A 20,529-nucleotide genomic window follows, 5' to 3' on the forward strand; every position below is an offset into this window, starting at 1 on the left:
TTGAGAGACGTCCCAGCAAGTGCCCGGGGCTCCAGGGTCCTCCTTACCTCTGCTGTGTGGTGACCCAACTTCCCCTTGGCCATTGGGATCAATCACTCAAGCCAGTGGATTAACTGTTTATTTCCCTGATGGTTCGGAAGGAATAAGGAGTCCAAAGTGGCCAGGTGGCGGGATCAGGCTTTAGCTCAGTGGGACCACCACTATGACCCCTGTGGAAGCACAGTCCTCTGGAGACCAAGACCTCCAAACCGTGTCTCAACGTTGACAAGAAGCAAAAATTCTGCCAGTGGGTCGTTAAGTGTACTAATGAGAGGAGCACTTGCACTTCCAACTCTTGATTCCCAGACCCACACATCCTGGCGATGGGGACACAACAGCACATAATGGACCCTGATTCTAAGTGTAGACTGCATCTTGCAGGAGAGAACCCCATAACTGACTCTTCAGGAAGCCGTCCTGCCTTTTGGCTGTGTCAGCCACTTCTGTGTTAGCGGACATGGGGCAAGACCAGTGAGTTCTATGGGCATGAGCCCACTGCTGCACTTTCTTTGCTGTGGAATGAGTTCCTTGATAACATGCAATGCTGTCCAGAATGCCATGACAGCAGATAAGGCTTTTGTGAGGTCGTGGATGTTGGCGCTGGCAGAAGCGATATAAAGAGGGAAGTTAAATCCATATCCAGAATACACATCTATTCCAGTGAGGACAGGTCTCTGCTCCTTCCATGATGGAAGAGGTCCAACGTAATCAACCTGCCACCAGGCATCTGACTGGTCACCACAGGGTTCACTGTTCGCAGGTCAGAGAATCAGCAGCAGCAGAAGGCGGGTCAGCTTTGGTGAGGGGAAGTCCACGTTGTTGAGCACATGCACATCTCCATCCCTGCCACATGGCCACTCCGTTCACAGGCACTCTGAGCGAGCCCTGGAGTGGGTCTGGTAAGAGCTGGCTGACACCCAGAGGGCCAATCATTTTCCATCTGGTTATGAAGAGCCTCTTCTGCAGTGCATGGCCATTGGCAGCCATTCACTTGGAACACAAATGTATTCACAGACTGTGCTCCTTGAGAAAGGTCCATGTGCATGCCTCCTCCAGAGCCTTCCTGTCACCAATCTTCCAATCCTGTTCCTTCCAAGTTAGTGACCAACCAAATCATTAACAACCACCCATGAAGGAATACAGATCCATACCCTGGCCACTTCTCACTCCAGACAGAGTGGACAACCAAATGCACTGCTTGGAGTACCGTCCCTGAGAGGATCTCCTTCACCACTGTCCTTCAGGGTGCCCCTTGAGTGGGGTGTGTTACTCTATCTGTCCCCTTCAGGTGGTGCGAGCATATCGTGCAGACCCACCTGCAAGCCAGTTCAACTTTCTTCTTCCATAGTCAACAGCTTATAAGAAATACCCCAGGAAGCCACAAACATGGATAGAGAGAAGGGCATCGATGCAACAGCAGTTGGTGTCCAAGGAGTCTGAGCCACCTGCTCATGTGTCCTAGGCATTTCCATTTGGTAATATGCTGCTGTTACACGTACCCAAAGTTATGGCTACATGGTCAGACAGCATTTAACTGTGTGGTCTCCAGACGTCCCTGGCTTAGGTGTTCCGTCTCCACTAAGGCCAGTAGCAAACCAGATGCTGTTCTCAAAATGAGAATAGTTAGCTGCCAAACAGGACACAGACTTGCTTCAAAATCCTAGAGACCCATGCTGGGATCCTCCTATCAGGCTTGTCAGAGGGTCCATACTGCATCTGAATGTGTCATAGACACTTTGAATATCACCAGATCTGCAGGATCCTGAGAACCAATGGCAAAGCAGCTTGCCCTGCTGCCTAAACTTGCTCTGATTCCCACTGGAAAATGCCAGCCTCCTAAGTTGAAGTAGCACACACAGATGTAGTATATGTCATATCTAAAATCCCCAAACCCAACCAAATGCTATGCCTCTCTTCCTGGCGGATATTTCAACATATTCCAGACCACTGACACCACCCCTGAAATTTCACTGAGGTGGTGGCCCCTAAAGTTTTGTGGGGCTTATCTCCCAGTGTCCAGTTGGCAGATGTCTTACGCAGGCATAAGACCCCACCAGCACACTATTGTCAGCAGAGTGGACCAGTGTGCTACTCTGTGGGCTGCCAAGATGATCGAGGTCTCTGCTGACAATATTCTGGCATTGAGCAAGAGAGCTGACGTATCCCTGGGACAACACTGAGGGTACGCCTTTGGCCCTGCCAGGTGAAAGCAAACTGTTTCTGGTGGGCCTTAACAACTGGTTTTGAAAAGCAAGACCTATTGATATGCTGTCCACAAGTGACTCATTTTAGATCCAAAGACACCTCCAGAGTGAAAGTGGGGGAGGAACCATTTTCCACGCTAATGGACATCAAAAGAAAGCTGGGGTGGCATTCCTTCTATCTGACATATTAGATTTTAAACAAAAGACTATACTACGAGATGAGGAAGGACACTATATCATACTTAAAGGGTCCACCCAACAAGAAGATCTAACAATTTTAAATATCTATGCCCCTAACATGGGAGCAGCCAATTATATAAGCCAGTGAATAACAAAATCAAAGAAACACGTTGATAATAATACAATAATTGTAGGAGACTTTAACCCCCCACTCACAGCGATGGACAGATCATTTAAGCAGAAGATCAACAAGGAAACAAGGGTTTTGAATGACACACTGGACCAGATGGACTTCACAGATATATTCAGAACATGCATCCTTAAGCAACAGAGTGCACATGGAACATTCTCCAGAATAGATCACATACTGGGTCACAAATCAGGTCTCAAAGGGTACCAAAAGATTGGGATTATTCCTTGCATATTTTCAGACCACAATGCTTTGAAACTTGAACTCAGTCACAAGAGGAAATTTGGAAAGAACTCAAATACATGGAGGTTAAAGAACATCCTACTAAAGAATGAATGGCTCAACCAGGAAATTAAAGAGGAATTGAAAAAATTCATGGAAACAAATGAAAATGAAAACAAACTGTTCAAAACCTTTGGGATACAGCAAAGGCAGTCCTAAGAGGAAAGTATATAGCAATACAAGCCTTTCTCAAGAAACAAGAAAGGTCTCAAATAAACAACCTAACTTTACACCTAAAGGAGTTGGAGAAAGAACAGCAAATAAAGCCTAAACCCAGCAGGAGAAAAGAATTAATAAAGATTAGAGCAGAAATCAATGAAATAGAAACCAAAAGAACAGTAGAACAGATCAACGAAACTAGGAGCTGGTTCTTTGAAAGAATTAATAAGATTAATAAGCCCTTGGCCAGACTGATCAAAAAGAAAAGAGAAAGGACCCAAATAAATAAAATCATGAATGAAAGAGGCGAGATCACAACCAATACTGAATAAATACATACAATTATAAGAACATATTATGAGCAACTATATCCCAAAAAATAAGGCAATGTGGAAGAAATGGATGCATTCCTAGAGATGTATAAACTACCAAAACTGAACCAGGAAGAAATAGAAAACCTGAACAGACCCATAACCAGCAAGGAAATTGAAGCAGTAATAAAAAATCTGCCAACAAACAAGAGCCCAGGACCAGATGGCTTCCCAGGGAATTCTACCAATATTTAAAGAATTAATACCATTCTTCTGAAGCTGTTTCAAAAAATAGAAATGTAAAGAAAACTTCCAAACTCTTTCTATGAGTCCAGCATTACCTTGATCCCAAAACCAAAGACCCCACCAAAGAGGAGAATGACAGACCAATATACCTGATGAACACGGATGCAAAAATCCTCACCAAAATACTAGCCGATAGGATCCAACAGTACATTAAAAGGATTATTCACCACGACCAAGTGGGCTTTATTCCTGGGCTGCAAGGGTGGTTCAACATCTGCAAATCAATCAATGTGATACACTACATTAATAGAAGAGAGGACAAGAACCATAACTACAGGGAGACTCTCTGCACCGCCTGGGCCCACTGTGAGCTGGTCGACTTAAGACTCTGTCACCCGAACACCACAAATTCCTACTGGGAGTAGGGGGCCATGGTGCCATTTTGTGGCCCCAGGAATTAGTGTCCACTCAGAGCCCATATCTAATAATCCCTGGAGATCTCTAAGCGTTTCCTTTTAGATCTTAATGTTTCCACTATGTGGTCACATTAGCAAGGAGCTGCAGGTCCCTTGGGGACGGCGTGAAGGACAGTTCCTGATGTGTACCAGTGGCAATACAGGGTCTGAAAGGCCTTGCCCTCCCTCAAAAGACTTGGGGTTCGACCCGACTTAGGTCTGGGAACTTGGGAGAGAGAGGCCGTGGTTTTCCATGGTGGTGATTCAAGTCAGATTTTGGTTCCCAGACCTGGAGTTTTTCCTGTCTTTCGGGTTAAGGACGGCTTGAGTAGGCTGTCCATCCACTGCCAAAGATCTCCATGGACCAAGGCCTTCTGAGTACTGGGATGTCCCTCTGCGTCATTCACAGGCTATGTGTTCTACTCAAGAACGTAGTTCTTGCTGCGTTAGGACAGGCCGCTCCTGTGGAATAGAGCTGCAGGTCGGGAGTGGGTATGCAGGTCATGCGTGACTAGACCAGGGGTCCAGTGTAATGAGATGAGACCCTAAACTGGGGAGTCTGGAGAGGAAGCCAGGGTCAGCTGGAAGTGCAAAGGCCAAGGAGGAGCTTTGGGCCCCAGACCACCTTGCGGATGAGGGCTATGAACATCCCTCTCCCGGGATGGTTGTAATTTGCCCGCGGTCACTCGTCTGTCAAGAGGTGGTGTTGATACCCAGCAGGCGAGGTCATGCTCCCGTGTTCTGCTGAAGTCTCAGTCTGTGAGCGCCAGCGGGAGAGGATGCTGCCCTGGGGGCCCCGCAGCACTTGAAAGCCCCTCTCGTCTGGATGCTGGTTCCTCTCTGTGCCGGTGAGCCCCAGCAACCCTTTCCCCGCCATCTGCTCCCACAGAGCCTGCAAGAGGGTGGGCACGCCCACCGTATGTGGCTGTCCCACAGGGCTGTGGTGTGGGTATCCAGAGGGCAGGCCCCACACTCAGGCGTCCAGTGGTTGGATGAATAGATTCCAAACTGCTTTTCTCCTGCAGGAGCAGGCTGAAGCTGTGTTGTGTACATTGAGGGGTGACCACAGGGTGAACCCGTCCCTAGTGCCTGGCACATACCAGCTGGGGCCAGGCGCTCCTTCCCTGGACTCGGGCAAGTCCTGCTCTACGGAGCACACACAGCATATGGTCCTTCAGGGGCCATCAGCCTGTGGGGCAGCTGAGGATGCAGGCCCAACCCACATACTCAGGTCCAACCTCACGGAGGTGTGGGCCCAGGCTGGGGGTCCAGGATGGGACAGCTCAAGTCCCAAGGCTCACAGCCCAGTGCTGTTTCCAGGACATACTGCTGCGTGTTGAATAGTCAAGAATTTCCTGGTAAAACAGATCATGACAAAACAGCTGTGTCCACAGACGTCTTGTGTACGGATCCTTCCATGGGCACTGTGAACCCAAGTCAGCAGAAGGACCCCGCGTCTGGTCCAGACGTCCTTGGATGAGTTTGAAGCCATGGCTTTTTGTATAATTTGGCTAAAGGAATGCCTGCCTTTTGGGTTTCCATTTGGAAACAGCTCAAGAAAGGTGCTGCTGAAGACGGGGGATGGGGAGTCTGGACCCAGCTCTCCCGTAGCTGGTTATGGGGCTCCAGAGAGGGGCATTCCGCCGGCACCCTCCGAGGCTGGGCAGGACTCGTCCAGGGCACTGTCCAGCTCCAACAGTCTGTGACCTCACACCGGGTGGGGCGGGAGGCCTTGGGGTGCACCTGGCAACTGCCCTCCACCACACTGAATGAGGAGTTTCCCCTGAAAGCACTTGGTATCTACTTTGCCATCGGTTTCAGTCCCTGCAGAAGCAGGGCTTAGCTCTGGGGCGGGGGTGGGGGGGTGGGGGGTGGGGAAGGAGACCGTGCAGGGGCCGTGCAGGGGCCTCTCCACTGGAAAGCAGCCCGCGGGGCCCTAGTCTTTGTGTTCAGCCTGTACTTGGAAGCTCTGCAGTCTTGGCTGAGCATTTGCTTTGTTTGAATCAATGACTCAGTCTTTCTCCTCTCCCCACCCCCAACCTTGCCTTTAGAGCAACATCAATATTCATGTATAATTAAAAAAACAGCACAAAAAGCTGACTCCCTACTTCCTGCCCCCCAGGACTTTCTCTTCCTTGGCCAGAGTGCAGTCCTGGCTCCTGGGCAAGTCCCCGGGTGGCCACCGGCTCAATGCGGCCCTGTGTGCAGGCCTGGCAGCCCGCTGCCCCCCGCCCGCCCCCCCGCGGCCCCCATTGGCTGCCTGTGCCCGCAGCGGGCTGCACCGGCCGGGCCCCACCGCCGGGAACGGATAAGACGCCGCCCCACAGTCGCTCAGGCCACTCTGGACGCGGCCGCCAGGAGGGACGGGAGCAGCTAGCAGGAGCCACTGACGTGAGGACACTCGGGGAGAACCTGCTCTTTTCTTTCTGGGGACAGGGAACCCAGAGGGTGGGGCTGGGGACAAGGTGGTAGCTTCAAAAGCCCCTTTAGGATAACTGGCAGCATCTTACACATGTGAATCCTGTTACTGCTTTGTGGACGTGACTGCTCAACTCGAGCCAGCCAGAGGGTTTTTCTGCCTGAGTTTTAAACCATAAATCAGAGAAACCTCAGGTCCCGTGGCTCAGAGGTGACTGCTGACATTTCCTCAGCAGGACTAACAAATGTCGCTTCTGCCCTAAGTCTTTGAAGGGTAGGGTTTTCGCTTCCCTGCTGGAGGAGAATGACCGGCCACCAGAGCTAGGCTGGCCCTACCTCAAAAATAAATGTTTTCCCTTCTTGTTGCTTCTGTCCTGGGTGTGCATCCGCTTCTCTCTTTTTCCCTCAACGGGGAATGTCAGGGTCCGCCTGGACACCACCCAGAAATTACATGACAATTGGGAGGTCTTTACAAGTAAATTACAAACGGGGTCAAAGAAATTGGGGGTCTGGTAGGTTTAACTTTCTTCAGTGTTGGGGTTTCTCAGGGAGGTAGGACCCCTTCCCACATCATGTGTGATGTGTCCTTCCACAGGGAGTTAAAGCCCAGAAGCTCTCTCGCTTTCCACATAAAGAGATTAAGGCAGGAGTAACACTCACCAAACTAAGTGGAAAGGAAATAGGGATATTTGATTGCCATTTCTCTTAAAAGATAAGCTTTAAAGCAGGGAAGAATTTAAAAGGAAAAAAAATTTAATTAATTTTTGTGTGGTTAAGAAAATCGTATTATACGGAGTTTTCAAACATGGAATAGATGTTTTATGCCTTTCCTTTAAAAAAAAAAATCCCACTAGTCATACCTTATGAAAAAATAATTTAGCCTCTCCTTCCCCCAAATGATCACAGTCTTTGAGAAACATCAGAATGATGCAAATGTTTCTTGGGTTCTTTGTTTTGTTTCCAAAAAACAAAATCAATCATTGAAAACCTGGGTGCAAAGGGTAAGAACGAATGAAAGGTTAAAGATGTTAGTCTATGTGATTTGTCCCAACCACGTGTGATAAATCTGATTTTTAGGGATTTAAGAGCAAAACAAAGGATATTGATTATTAATAGGGTGACTTTAGCAAGAAATCCTCAATGCTTTCTCCTTTGAGAAATCAGAAATAAATAAAATGTTAAATATTTCTTCCAATTTATTGTTCAGATATAAGTGACGTGTCCAACATGGGACCGACTTTTCAACAATTAGATGTAGCTCTTCTAACCATTTTCAGCTGTGACAGTGCAAAGACTCCAGGCCAAATGTCGGTAGACGTCTCTGGCTGAATGTCTCAGTTTCGTGAAACAGTTGACAAGCCGTCCTTTGTAAAATGTACCCAAGTCCCAGGATCCAACATATTCCTGTTTTCAGGCCCCGGTCTGAGGTTCAGGTGGTGAGGGAAGTAGGAAGTTGTGTACTTTGGTGCCGGCAGAGAGACCCCACCGCCAGGCCCACGCCGGCACACCAATGGACAGGCCCCCTCCCCGAGCCGGAGGCTGTTGGCGGCCCCGCGGGAATGCGACGTGCCTGGTGGCGCTCTGCCTCTTCTTCCTCAGAACCAGCCCAACCCTCGGGCCTGTAACCCTAGGGCATTTTTGTTTCTGGTAGGTCTTCTTTGATCTCTCACTGATCTTCTTTTTCAAGAATATCGGCAGCATTTCTGCCATATTTGTTTTTCCAGTTCAGTTTTACAGCTGTTTTTGCTCATGTTGCTCACACCCGTCAAAAAAGATTGCCTTACAAACTTGTATTTAAAATGAGTTAAATTTATATATTATTTCAAAGGAAAGTGAGTTCCTGCATTTTACGATCCTTTTTTTTTTTTTTTAAAGATTTTATTTATTTATTTGACAGAGAGAGAGAGACACAGAGAGGGAACACAAGCAGGGGGAGAGGGAGAGGGAGAAGCAGGCTCCCGGCGGAGCAGGGAGCCCGATGCGGGGCTCGATCCCAGGACCCTGGTACCATGACCTGAGGCGAAGGCAGACGCTTAACGACTGAGCCACCCAGGCGCCCCGCATTTCATGATCTTTAGAGTCTTTTGGAAGGACCTGCATTTTTATTATTTTTTTAATGATTTCATTAATTTATTTGAGAGAGAGAGAGAGAGCACACACGCACACGAGCAAGTGAGGGGAGAGGCAGAGGGAGAGAGAACCCCAGGCAGATTCCCAGGTCGCAGGGCTCAGCCTGAGGCTCGATCTCACCGCCCTGAGATCAGGACCTGAGCCGAAACCAAGAGTTGGACACCTAACCGGCTGCATCACCCAGGCACCCCAGGACCTGCACTTTTCTTGCTAAACTTATGCTTAAGTAGTATGTGTGTGTTGCTTTATGGATTTATGAATAGGATTTTTCTACTCTGTTTTCTAATTGTTTATTGGTAGAATACAGGGGCACTATTGATTTTTGTAGCCTCGTTTTTTTCCTGGTCACCTTACTTCTTTCTAGTTAATTCTAACAGCTCACAGTCAGTGCTTTGCTCCCCTGCACTCTGTCCCCTCATCTTGAGCCTGGTAAGGGCAGAGGGTAGCCTCCTGGGGAGGAAGCAGGAATCGACCCCCAGAGCCCCTCCCTGCATGGCCCTGTCTTTCTGCTGAAGTTCCCCATTGGCCAAACCACACAGAAGCCAGGGGGTGTGGGAACTTAAGGGTGTGGCCACAGGGATGAAGAAGGGAAGGGCCGGCGGGAGTGGATCCAAGAGGCTGCTAGGAGAATTGGGACAGAGGCCCTCTGCCTGAAGGGGGGATGAGCCAAGGCCGGTCTAGCCCCCTCCTCTGGGTGGAGGTCTGTAGAGCCAACATGTTAACTATTCTGTGCACAAACAAGGCAAAAAGCATGAGAGGGCATCTTTCCTTTGTGGACCCCTAGGATGTCTGAGCTGGAGAAGGCCATGGTGGCCCTCATTGATGTTTTCCATCAGTATTCCGGAAGGGAGGGTGACAAGCACAAGCTGAAGAAATCGGAACTCAAGGAGCTCATCAACAATGAGCTCTCCCATTTTTTAGAGGTGAGTCTTGATTTTTAAAACCGACAGGTTATCCATTCTCCTGTCCACTTATAAAACCACCTGTCCATTTTCTCTTCTGAGCTGCGCTGAAGGTGATTCCAGTGTAGGCTGCTTCTAAAAACGTGTTTGTGCAACTGAACCCTCACTTTAGACGCTAGCTCAGATGGCCCCACTGTTCTCATTTTCATCTGTTTTGTGTATAGTTGCAACAGCAAGGAAAAACTGCTGTCTCAAAGGCAAAAGAACAGGTTCCAAATAATGCTGACTTTTGTCTGAAAAATCTAAGGATTTACAGCAGTAATGATGGCGGAATGGGATGGAAAATATACTCATGATTTATCATGGGCCACAATGAACACACGAGAAAGATGTTAAACATAAGGTCTTGACTTGGGGAGAAGGACTATTTTCACTTTAGCTGCGTGATCAGCAGCCGCCGGGGTGACTAAAGATGCCATTCACTCAGCAAGTGTTTACTGAGGACGCACTGTGTTCACTATCGGGAGAGACACAGGCCCGCTTCTGGGGCACCCAACCCGGCGCATCAACCCCGGCCGCAGCCTACGTGCTGAGGGCACAAGAGGGGAGGCCTGGAGGGTTTTAGGGAGCACCCATGGAGCAAGAGCCCCTAATGTAGGAGGCTGCATGAGGGGTCCTGACAAGCCTGTGGGGGAGTATGTGCACGACTCGCTTCCCTGCCCGTCTCCACCGCCCTCAGGTCGGCCACCGTCTCCACTGCACACCAGTCCCATGCCCTTGAGGCGATGAACCACATCCACCTGGCCCCTGGCTCTCCCTTAGTGCCCAGAACCCAGGTCACACACAGGAAATGGCCAGACGACCAACCAGGGCGCCAAGATCTGACCCAGTGCTAATTCCGGGGATGGTGCCAGAGCACCAGGCGTGTGGCCCCGCCGCCCGGTGACAAGGAGCCGCCCTCCTGAGCCCGCTGAGCTCACTGTGGTGCCCCAGGTTCCAGCAGCAAGGCAGGGCCCGCCGTCTGCAGGACTGGCTGGGATTCTCCTGTCCGCACCCTGACCCAAACTCACCGTCGCTGTGAGGGGCACCACCAAATCCGAGGACTTGCCTGCAGGCTTGGGGGGATGGGCGTCTCTTGGGCTGATTCTGGGATTTTCTCAGGCATTCAAGTTCAAGTTCCACTGTCCTACCTGCCCACTCAGTTTCCCACCAATCCCAACTTCTAACCTAACAACCAAAACTCCCGGTTTCTTCTGTAGATGAGGGTTGTTCTAAGGGTGAAATGAGACAGTGTTTGAACCTATAGTGAAAGCCCAACAAGCAGTTATCAATAATTAATAGTTATAAAATTATTATAAAATAATATAAATTGTGTAAAATAATAGTTATTAATTATTGATCTTAAAACAGGAAAAGCTTAGCGTGTGGGAACCACAATTTGTAAAAGACAAACAATTCATAGTAAATGTATCAAGATATCGTCAACATTTGCTGGCCCGGTTTTATCAGGGTAATTTCGGTTTGGAGGCAAATCCATAATGTAAACGAAACACCGCACTTCCCGTCCCTCTTTGGCAGATGCTTCCAGGTCCCGCCCAACCCCCACTGGAATCAATCCTGCATATATTCCACATTCAAGGCGGCTCGTGGACCTTACCCCTGGCTGCTTGGGGCCCAGCTCTCCTGCTCCGGGGACTGGCAATTCTGAGCAGTCTGCTCTTACGCTGTCCTTGGGTGTTTGGTGCCACGTTCTTCCCACCGCACCTGCAGCCCTGCCCTGTGCCTGCCCCTCTGGGCCTTGTAACCCCGTTCATTCGGGGCAGCAGAACCGGCAGGAAAGTCCCATGACACCCAGAAAGCAACGGAAGGGGCGAAGAGAACACAGGACTTAACAAATTTAGGACCTGTTGCCAAGAGTCATTCCAGGAAAAGAACAACTTTCCAAAACATGGAAACCCACTGAAAGCCTTCACTCTAAGGACTTCCACTCCCAGAAGCAGTGACACACTTAGGGGGAACCAAAAGTTCATGTTTTCTCCCAGGACGTTTGCTTATACCACGCTCAGGCGTACGTAGACCGCATCCCCCCTTCCCGGGTGTTTTTGTTGTAAGTACAGTGATAGCAAAGCTGCGGTTTTTCAGATTCTGGTTGTTCCATTCAGTCTTTTTCAAGTAGCTCGGGTCCCATGGGACCTACAGGTGGAAGAGACAGCGTGGACCCCCGGAGACTTCTGCCCAGCCAAGAGTCCCCAGTCATGCGAAAAACCTTTCTGGTATTTGGCATTTTATATCTTAAGTCGCTTCTGATACAAATTATGAAAGCCAGCCCACTCTTAATCGTGTTTTGATGGCCCTACATTCCATTTAAAAACAAGCTAGGCAATTTCTCTTCTATCTCTTAGGAAATCAAAGAGCAGGAGGTCGTGGATAAAGTCATGGAAACTCTGGACAGTGATGGAGACGGCGAATGTGACTTCCAGGAATTTATGGCCTTCGTTGCCATGGTTACCACCGCCTGCCACGAGTTCTTTGAACACGAGTGAGGCAGCAAGAGCAGCTACTGTGTTCAGTGGCTGTTGAGGGTCACACAAGCAGAGAGCAAGGGCTTGCAGGCTAGTAGGAGCTGAGCTTTCCAGCCATGTTGTAGCTAATTAGGAAGCTTGATTTGCTTTGTCAATGAAAAATCGACGACCTCTTTCCCGGGGCTGATTTCAACGGCCCCCACCATTCTTTCTGCTCTGTTAGCTGACGGTCCGCGGGACTCTTGTAATAACCGTTAAGGAGAGCGTGTGCTCAACCCGCAGTCATGGCTGTGGAGAATCCTCACCCAGAACAACCAAACTGACACCAAAAATGGCTCTGAACATTTGTGGTTCCTTAAGTCAAAAATACAAAGCTTTGCCCACTGTCCTTTGAAAGGCTGCCCTTCCTTAAATTGGTTTATCATCTGTGCAGATGAAACCTGGGGTCGTGAGGTAGTCTGACATGCCACTGGCTACCCAGAGAGTGCGGTCACGCTCCGGTCCCTTTCCCCGAGGTGAGCTGTGGGTGCTGGGCAGACATCCCTTGCTCACGGTGCTGCAGGAAGAATGTGTCTCACGAACCATCAAGTACTGACATTTTAATTCTAACCAGGACTGAGGATCAAAATTCCACATTCTGTGGGACTCTTCTGCTCGGGTCTCATCTTGCTGGCTGTGTGGCCTGGCGGGGGGGGCATGGTCCCATTCCCGTGGCCTCCTCTGCTGTCTGGGAAGTGCCCTGACCCTCATGCGTTTGTGTTGAGACAGGGCCTGCCCACGGCTGTTGGTGAAGTCAGTGTACGTGGAAAGCTGAACTATGTGCTTTGGTATCCACAAATTCAGATAAATCAAATTTCAAATAATCAACTTATAAATATTAACAGTTACTTCCCAGAAAATTCAAATTAGCCTTATCTACCCCCTTTTTCTGCTGCTTTTTTTAAGTGCACAGATTTGGAAATTCATAAGCCAATTGATTGCTTATATTTGCATTAAATAAAAAGAGTACTATAACAAGTCTCCGCAGCTGTTAAACATGAAACAGAAGTGAAACACCTGCCGAACTGGAAGGAGGAGGAAAGTGATGGCCTGGCTTCATCACCATGCACGTGTGGCCTTCCCCAAAGCCAGGGCAGGTGCACAAGGCAAGGGGCCCTTGGACGGGGGTGGGGTGAGCGGGGTGGGGTGTGAAGGGACGAGCATAGATGCGGCGGCGTGCAGAGGGGTGAGGAGGGGCCCAGAGCGGTGGGGGTGGGGGGGTGAGGGGTTGAGGTGAGTTGGTGAGGGGCGTAGAGAAGGGGGTGGGGGCGTGAGGGAGGGTGGGGGAGCGGCAGGGAGGCAGGGGTAAGGAGGGTGGGTGTGAGGAGGAGGAGGTGGTGGGCGGTGAGGGGGTGAGGCAGGTGAGGTGGGGGTGAGGAAGGCAGCTGAGGGGCAGGGCAGCACCAGGTGGGACAACCGCTGCCCCAGACTTCCTGCCTGGGAGGGGGTCGTGATGGGTCATGTGCCCGCGGTGACTGGGCAACTGGGCAGGCCGGAGAGGGTCCGAGACACGCGTGGCTGCCCGGGCATTTGGGGCTGGGGACTGACGCCAGCACCTAGGAGCCATCTCCAGGGACCACGCCCCCAGCTGGCGTGCCCACCGCCCACGGCAGGGCCCCGTCTCAGTGCAGGCATCCGGGAGGGTCCTTTGGGCTCCAGCAGGTTTGCTCCCCACGTGGCCAGTGGCACCTGCTTGTCCCACTGTCCTGGCATCACCGAGCCTTGCAAGATGTCCTTGAAAATAAACCAGCATAAGGGGGCTCTGTGGGATTGGCAGAGGAATTGCAATCAGGGACATGCCAGTTATGACGAAACTGTGGGCAGGTCCCGAGGACACAGCAGGGGGAGGGGCCGCTGTGAAGGAGAGTCCGCTGGGCAGGGGACAGTGGGGGTGGGGAATGCAGGAGGAGGTGTGGGAGGCCCGGAGGGTCCCGCACAGCTGTGCCGCTCAGCCTGGGGCCGGCGTGTGCCTTGCACAAAGGGGTCCGCGAGCACAGGGAGGAGGGCGGTGGGTCGGCTCTGGGGTGAGCAGCCCACGGGGCAGCCCCTTCTCCATTCATCACGGAAGGACAGCCCCACTGCTCTAGCCAGAGGCGGAGTGAGTCCCCGACATTCATTCCCTCGCCCGCTTCGGTCCAAGAATCTCAAGGTGACTCAGTTCCCAGATGTCCCCGAGCTTCCAGGCCAGACAGGAACCAGCCGGAGTGGCCCGGCCCCCGGCGAGCCTGCCATGGCAGCCGCGGAGCGTGCCCCTGGACCCCACATCCAGGGGGTGCCCCTTCACCCCAAGGAGGGAAGCTCTCCTCAGCATGTCTGCACAAGCACCTCCGGAGATCCCGGGGGCCTCCTCGAGCCAACCACCACGCTTCCTGGTTGTAAAATGCCCGTCGTCCTCCCCTGACCTCCGCTCAGTGAGACCTGTCTTCCCCCGCGGGCTGCGGCTAGTTCCGCGACTGGGTACTTATGGTCCCCACACGGCCCCTGGCGGGCAGCGGGGGGCTGACCACCCAGAAGCTGCCCCAGGCATCCCCAGGTGGGCAGGGGCCTGCGGGGACAAGGCAGGCTGTTGGGAGGAATGACCCATCTAGGAGGGAAAATCAGCTCCTGACTTCAGCCAGCCATGGAAGACCACTGAGTTCCTGAGCCCTGGCCCTGCCGAGGGAACAGGGTGCAGTGGGGTGTGGGGCAGAGCTGAGGTCGAGGCTGAGGCGGGGACCTCCCCAAGAACAAAGCTTTTCTGAAGGCCCCCCACCTCCAGGGCCCCTCATGTAACATGGAGGTTCCTGGAATACCTGTCACACAGGTGAAATTTTCCCCTCCATGAGAGGCTGGGGGTGGGCGGTGGGGGGGAAGAGCTGTCTGTGCAGACCCCCAGCACAAATCCCCCCACCAGGAGCTTGTTAGATATCCAGCCACCTGGCCTCCCAGATCTGGGCCGGGCCGGGGAGGGCGGTGGTTGTTGGGAGGCTGCGTGAACAAGAATGTAGGTGATTCTTATCCTCGGAGAAGTTAGGAAAGACCAGATTAGTAAAACAGCACTATCAGCCTAGATCCTTCCAGAATTGTGCCACCTTCCCTGAATGATGGGCGTCCCAAGAGCTGACGAGGGTGGGGGAGACCTCGGCATCCCCAATATTTGAGGATCCAGAGCAGGGAGCTCATAGAAGCCAGGCCCCCAGACTGTAGCTGCCTCGTTTAGGAAAGGCTGTTGGATGGTGTGTGGGTATAACCCGAAGCGGCCCCCACCTCCTCTCCTGGTGGCCACACCTTGTGTGATACCCTGATGAACGTTCCTGATCTTAGGGGGAGGCATCCAGTCTTTCACCATTAAGCAAGATGTTAGCTGGGGCTTATAGGTGCGGTGAAGTAACTTCTACTCCAGGAGTGTTGGATTTTGTCAGGTGTTCTACATTTATTAGGAATGATCATGTGGTTTTGTTTTTCATTCTATTGATACAGTAGATTACCTTGATTGAGTCTCAGATGTTAAGCCAACTTTGCGTTCCTGGGATAAATCCCACGTGGTTATGGTATATGTATCTTTTTGTATGTTGATGGATTTTCTTTGCCTTTTTTTTTAAGGATTTTCCTGTCCATGTTTGTAAGAGACATTGATCTTTTGTTTTCCAGTCTTTGTAATGTCTTTGGTTTTGGTATCAGGTAATACTGGCCTCTTCTATTTCTAGGAAGATTTTGTGAAGAACTGGTATTAAATTGTCTTTAGATGTTTTGTAGATTTCAGTGGTGAAGACATCTGGGTGGGTAGTTTTTAAATTATTCTTTATCTTTACTTGCTACAGGTCTGTTCAGATTGTCCCTTTCCTCTTGAGTCAGGTTTTGTAATTTGTGTCTTCCTAGGAATTTGTCCTCTCATCTAGTTTATTGGCATACCAGTATTGATAGTATTCCTTTAGAATATTGCTTATTTCTGTAAGGTTGGTAGTAATGTCCTCTCTTTTATTATGATTCTAGTAACTTGAGTCTTTTATTTTTTTCTTGGTCAACCTAAAGTTTTGTCAGTTTTGAAAGAACCAGTTGTTTCATTGATTTTCTCTGTTACTTGTTTATTATTATTATTGTTAAAGATTTTATTTATTTGAGAGCGAGAGGGAGAAAGAGAGAGCATGAGCAGGAGGTGGGGAGAGGGAGAAGCAAGCTCCCTACCAAGTAGGGAGCCTGACGTGGGGCTCGATCCCAGGACCTGAGCCAAAGGCAGATGCTTAACCAACTAAGCTGCCCAGGTGCCCCACGTGTTGCTTGTTTATTAATTTCTACTTTTATTATTTCCCTTCTTCTTGCTTTAGGCTTAGTTTGCTCTTCTTTTTGCAGTGTCTTTAGGTAGAAAGTTAGGTTATTGGTTTGAGATCTTCTTTCTTAATATAGCATCCATAGCTATAAATTTGCCTCTAAGCACTGCTTTAGCTGCATTGATATGTTGTTCTCATTTTCATTCATCTCAAAGTATTTTCTTATTTCCCTTTTGATTTCTTCTTTGATCCATTGGTTATTTAGGGATGTGTTGCTCAACTTCCACACATTTGTTAGTTTCTCAATTTTTTCCCCGCTGATTGCTAATTTTATTCCACTGTGGTTGAAGATCCTACTTTGTATGATTTTCATCTTTTTAAAATTTACTGAGGTTTATTTCATGGTGTAGCATATGGTCTAGCCTAGAGAATTTCCATGTGCACATGAGAAGCATTCATATCCTGTTGCTCCTGAATGGAGTGTTTTGTAGATGCCTGTGTCTAGATGATTTATACTGCTGTTCAGGTCCTCTGTGTCCTCGTTGGTCGTCTGCCTGGTTATTCTAGTCCATAGAGAGAAAACAGGGTCCTGACATCTCCAATTATCACTCCTTCCTTCGCTTCTGTCAGTTTTTGCTCCATGTATTCTGGTGATCTATTATGGTTAGGTGCATATATATTTATAATTATTAGGCCTTCCTGATGAATTGTTTTGTCATTATAAAATGTCCTTCTTTATCTCGTCTAGCAAATTTTTTTGTGTGTTAAAGTCTATTTTATCTGATATTAGTTTAGCCACTCCACCTGTCGTATGGCTGCTATTTCCAAGAATTACCCTTTTCCATTCTTTTACTTTCAATCTGTCAGTATCTATGAATCTAAAGCATGTCTCTTGTCAGTAGCATATACTTGGGTCTTTTTTCATATATACGCAGTCTGATAATTGCCTTTTGAATTATTTCATCCACTCACATTTAAAGGGTTTTATTTTCTTTTAAAGATTTATTATGTATGTATGTATGTATGTATGTATGTATGTATGTATGTATCTGAGAGAGACAGCACAAGTGGGAGGGGCAGGGAGAGAGAGTGTGGAGCCTAGATTGGGGGGTGAGGGGTGGGGCTGATCTCACTACCCTGAGATCATGACCTGAGCCAAAACCAAAAGTCTGACGCTTAACCAACTGTGTCACTGAGGCGCCCCTCACCCATTCACATTTAATGTTTTGTGCCTCTGAATCCTCCTTTATCACTTCCTTTGGCATTAAGTGAATATTTTCTTTTTTCTTCTTTTCTTTTTTTTTTTTTTAAGTAGGCTCCATGCCCTGTATGGAGCCCAACAGGGGCCTTGAATTCACAACCCTGTGACCAAGACCTGAGCTGAGATCAAGAGTCTGACACTTACCCAACTTAGCCACCCAGGTGCCCCTATTGAATATTTCCTAATGAAGCCTGTAGATTTCTTGAATGATATTTTTTGAGCTGTTTGTTTGGTGGTTGCTTTAGGGCCTACCATACACAATGTATCAGAATCAGTTTCAGATTTATACTAGCTTAATTCCAGTGAGACATACAAACATTACTCCTGCATGTCTATTCCATCTCCTTCCTTTTGTGGTATGGTTGTTAGGCATATTACATCTATTAATGTCATAAGCCCAACAATACATTTTTATAGTTATTACTTTACCATCTGTGAAGTAGCCTGCTACAGCTTTGCTCTCAGCCACTTTTTTTGTGCTGTTATTGGCAAAAATATTACATAGACACTATATTTCTATATGTATAAGACCAACATTACATAATATACATATTATTTTATGCAATTTCTTTTTAAATTAGTTAAGGAGAAAAACATGCATTTATATCATCTTTTATAATTATGTAATTACTGCTATCTTTACCAGTGCTCCTTGTTTTTTTTTTTTTTTTTTTTTTCATTTGAATTCAAATCACCATCTGGGATCACTTGTTTTTAGCCTGAGGGACTTAATATTTCTGGTGATACAGGTCAGCGTCTGGGAATGTCTTTATTTTGCCTCCACTTCTGAAAGAGCTTAGCTGGATACATGATTCTTGGTTGACAGTTCTTTTCTTTGGACTCTTTGAATGCCCTCCCAGGGTCTTCAGGCCTGTGATTGGTGCTGAGAATTCAGCTGTCAGTCTCGTTGTGAGGGGCAAGTTTTTCTCTCTTGCACATTCAAGATTTCCCCTTTGACTTTCAGCATCTTTACTGTACAGCTGATCCTTGAACAACACAGGGTTACAGATGGTGACCTCTGTGCAGTTGAAAATCCATGTATAACTTTTGACACCTCCTAAACTTAACTGCTACAGCCTCCTGTTGACCAATAATGTAAGCAGTCAATTAACACATATTTATATGTTATGTGTTTTATAGACTGTGTTCTTACAATAAAGTAAGCTAGAGAAAAGCAAATGTTGACAAAATCATAAAAAAAAATACATGGACAGTACTGTATGGTATTTACTGAGAGAAAATCACTGTATGAGTGGGCCCGTGCAGTCCAAACTCATGTTGTTCAAGGATCATCAGCGTATGCCTGTGAATCTCTTTGTGTTTATCCAAACTGAAGTTTCTTCAGCTCCCTAATATGTAGGTTAGTACTTTTCAATATATTTGGGGGAGTTTTCAGCCACTAATTCTTCAAATTTTTTTCTGCTTTTTTCTCTCTCTCATCGCCTTCTGGTATTCCCATTACACATGGCTGGTGAGCTTAGTGGTGTCCCACATTTCTCTGGGGCTCTATTCCTTTTTTATCTTTCTTCCCCCTCTGTTCTTTGGATTGCATAATCTTTTTTTTTTTTTAAAGATTTTATTTATTTATTTGACAGAGAGAGAGACACACAGAGAGGGAACACAAGCAGGGGTAGTGGGAGAGGGAGAAGCAGGCTTCCCGCAGAGCCGGGAACCCGATGCGGGGCTCGATCCCAGGACCCCGGGACCAAGACCTGAGCCGAAGGCAGACGCTTAACTGACTGAGCCGCCCAGGCGCCCCTGGACTGCATAATCTTTATCAATCTATCTTCAAGTGTGCTGAAACTTCTCCCCATCCAGAAGTACTGTTGAGCCCCTCCAGTGAATTTTTCATTTACATTCTTGTACTTTACCAACTCCAGAAATTTCCATTTGGTTTTTTTATGTATGTAAATATATTGTATATTTTAGATATATATTTATATAACTTATTTATGTAATATATGAGTGACATCTATGGAATGTATACACATGTTATATAAAATATTATACATTTTATTTTGATCTTTCTATTGATAGTCTTTGATGTGACATTGTCATCATACCTTCCTTTACTTCCTTAATTATAGCTTCCTTTAGTTCTGTGACATATTTTAAGTGGCTACTTTCAAGTCTTTTTTAAATCTGACATCTGGTTGATCTCATAGGAAGTTTCTGTTGTCTTCTTTTTTCCTGGTGTATAGATCATGCTTCTTTTCTTTACATGCTTCATAATTTTGGGGGGGAATCTAGACATTCTAGATAGTACACTGAAGCAACTCTGGGTTCTTGCCCCTCCCTCTACCACCCAGCCCTCCAACCCTGGGCTTGCTGTTGTCGTGTGTAGTGACTGGCCCCCTCCACGCGGTGGTAAGCCTCTGGTGTCATTCCTGTTCCTTGGGAGGTGCAGTGGTGGGTATGCCCACAGTCACCCTGGGTGATAGTGGTTTGGGCAGGACTCTAGGCTCTTTCACTGACCACACCTGGCTGTTAAGCTCAAGCAATACCAGCTGATTGTTCTATTGTTTTCAGCAATGCTGGGGTGGGGGAGGTATGGGTAGCTCTAGAGCCTAACTTGACCCAATGTGGGATTCACAGAGGAAACAACTCCCAGGGTCAGTGTTTGAGATTTGTTCTAACCCCAGGAGGGCTCTTCCCCAGCCTCTCTCCCTGGTTCTCCTGAAAATTTGCTGGCCTACAGTTCAGCCAGTACCTTCACTGAATCTCTGAATCTCTTTCCAATGGCCTTTCACCACAACTCCTGCTGTTTTTGAAAGTGCCCTTGTGCTTGAACTTCTCCATGCTCTGGTGCAAGTGCAGTCAGTTCCTTTGGGAAGAGACAAGGAGTTACCTGTTCTATAGCCTGCTTCTCCCAACGGGGGAGGGCTCTGGACCCAGGAGTGGGAACAACGGCACACTTCTGAGGGACACACCCACTCTCAGAGCG

At 48.4% G+C, this 20,529-nt stretch overlaps 1 protein-coding gene across 1 annotated transcript; it reads left to right on the top strand.

Moving 5' to 3' along the window:
* The first annotated feature begins 6,412 nt into the window (after positions 1–6,412).
* Positions 6,413–12,997, top strand: S100B (S100 calcium binding protein B). Its single transcript, XM_028094763.1, has 3 exons — positions 6,413–6,457; positions 9,399–9,537; positions 11,919–12,997. The coding sequence occupies exons 2-3, from the start codon at positions 9,400–9,402 to the stop codon at positions 12,057–12,059; spliced, it is 279 nt and encodes a 92-aa protein (XP_027950564.1). The 5' UTR covers positions 6,413–6,457; position 9,399; the 3' UTR covers positions 12,060–12,997.
* The last annotated feature ends 7,532 nt before the right edge of the window (positions 12,998–20,529 follow it).

The sequence above is a fragment of the Eumetopias jubatus genome, unplaced genomic scaffold (assembly GCF_037043125.1).
Source record: "Eumetopias jubatus isolate StellerSeaLion01/CBP00866 unplaced genomic scaffold, mEumJub1_p1.0 scaffold_1, whole genome shotgun sequence".
Classification (NCBI taxonomy): domain Eukaryota; kingdom Metazoa; phylum Chordata; class Mammalia; order Carnivora; family Otariidae; genus Eumetopias; species Eumetopias jubatus.

Excerpts from the sequence above, each read along its gene's own strand:
- S100B (XM_028094763.1), top strand. The coding sequence starts at position 9,400 with ATGTCTGAGCTGGAGAAGGCCATGGTGGCCCTCATTGATGTTTTCCAT. Across the intron at positions 9,538-11,918 it reads AGCTCTCCCATTTTTTAGAG|GAAATCAAAGAGCAGGAGGT; the intron begins GTGAGTCTTGAT and ends TCTATCTCTTAG.